The sequence below is a fragment of the Micromys minutus genome, assembly GCF_963924665.1.
Source record: "Micromys minutus genome assembly, chromosome: 6".
Lineage (NCBI taxonomy): Eukaryota > Metazoa > Chordata > Mammalia > Rodentia > Muridae > Micromys > Micromys minutus.
This window is the reverse complement of record NC_137975.1, coordinates 72,753,087-72,754,532: the sequence shown is the minus strand read 5'-3', so window position 1 is coordinate 72,754,532 and position 1,446 is coordinate 72,753,087. Positions and strand designations below refer to the sequence as shown.

The 1,446-nt window shown below is 47.3% G+C and overlaps 1 protein-coding gene across 1 annotated transcript; it reads left to right on the top strand.

Annotated features, from left to right (window-relative positions):
• Positions 1-585: 585 nt before the first annotated feature.
• On the top strand, positions 586-897 carry LOC308421589 (histone H4; the record flags this gene model as incomplete). Its single annotated transcript, XM_080917994.1, has 1 exon — positions 586-897. The coding sequence occupies one exon, from the start codon at positions 586-588 to the stop codon at positions 895-897; it is 312 nt and encodes a 103-aa protein (XP_080774120.1).
• Between the last annotated feature and the right edge of the window lie 549 nt (positions 898-1,446).

The window sequence follows — 1,446 nt, the reverse complement described above, 5'->3', positions numbered from 1 at the left end:
GTAGTGAAGAAAAATCCACTTATATGTGAAAAATGACTTTAAATGTAAAAGGATTCACAAGGCAATGCAAATAATTCACAGACTGAAGCTGCTCTTATGACAAATTCTCAACAAAAAATTACAGATATTAAGATTTTTTTGAAAGTTTTAGCTGAAAATACTATTTGAAATGTGGTCACTGTAGAGAAGGAACACAAAGTAACCACACGGTTTCCATGTTAGCAAGTGTGACCACCAAAGCCCTTTAGCAGCTCCTGCAGTGCCCTCTCTGGACCAGATAACGGCTTGTTAGGGGTCGATGAGCTTTTTGTATCTTGTACAATGTCAGTGTATTGATTGTGTACTTGATTCTCCAAACTCTTAACACAGGGCGAGGAGCTAGTTCCCTTAGAAAACATAGACAGGGACACAAGAGGCGCTTTTTTTTTTTTTTTTTTTTTAAAGTCTTCCCCTCCCCCATGGCGGCGGGCGCAACTTCCCGCCTCCTCCCTGCAGGTTCTCATTTCGGTCCGCCCCCTGCTGTATAAAGGCCGGCGCTCAGGCCTGGTGTGAGCACAGCTGCTGCGAGCTCCCGAGAGTGCAGTGATGTCTGGTCGCGGCAAGGGCGGGAAAGGCCTGGGTAAAGGCGGCGCCAAGCGCCACCGCAAAGTCCTGCGCGACAACATCCAGGGCATCACCAAGCCCGCCATCCGCCGCCTGGCCCGGCGCGGAGGAGTGAAGCGCATCTCCGGCCTGATCTATGAGGAGACCCGCGGGGTGCTGAAGGTGTTCCTGGAGAACGTGATCCGCGACGCCGTCACCTACACGGAGCACGCCAAGCGCAAGACCGTCACCGCCATGGACGTGGTCTACGCGCTCAAGCGCCAGGGCCGCACCCTCTACGGCTTCGGCGGCTAAACTCAAACTAAACGGACATCCGTATATAGAAAGGTCCTTTTCAGGGCCACCAAATCTTATAAAAGATGTAACGCTTGTTGAGTTGTCAGAGCATAGCAAACTGCATGTGCGTTTTCCAATCACTTTTAGCCCAGAGTCATGTCAGTTGGCATGCGTTCACATTGTTCAGATGTTCTCAGGGACTATTTTCCAGAATTGCAGTAGTTAGCCCCTTCTGCTTTCCCTTTCCCAAATTCATCCCAATCCCTCTTAAGTGATTGGTATGATACCTTGCCATAGACGACTGGATACAGTCTGAATTGTGATTAGTCTATGTAGCAGGGGCTGGTCTGACTGTAAACTGTTAGCTCGGATGCAGTAAAAATCAGAATAGAACTGAATCCCACTTTTGGGGTGCGAATTTGTGAATCGAGTTATGTGTAAGTCTTTAAATGACAAAACGACCAAAACTCGACAGTTCAAGAATTGAACTATTGAAATATGCCTTAATTACAGTATTTTTACACTTCGACAGAAATATAAGACAGTTTTGCTTGTTCATTTAGTCAG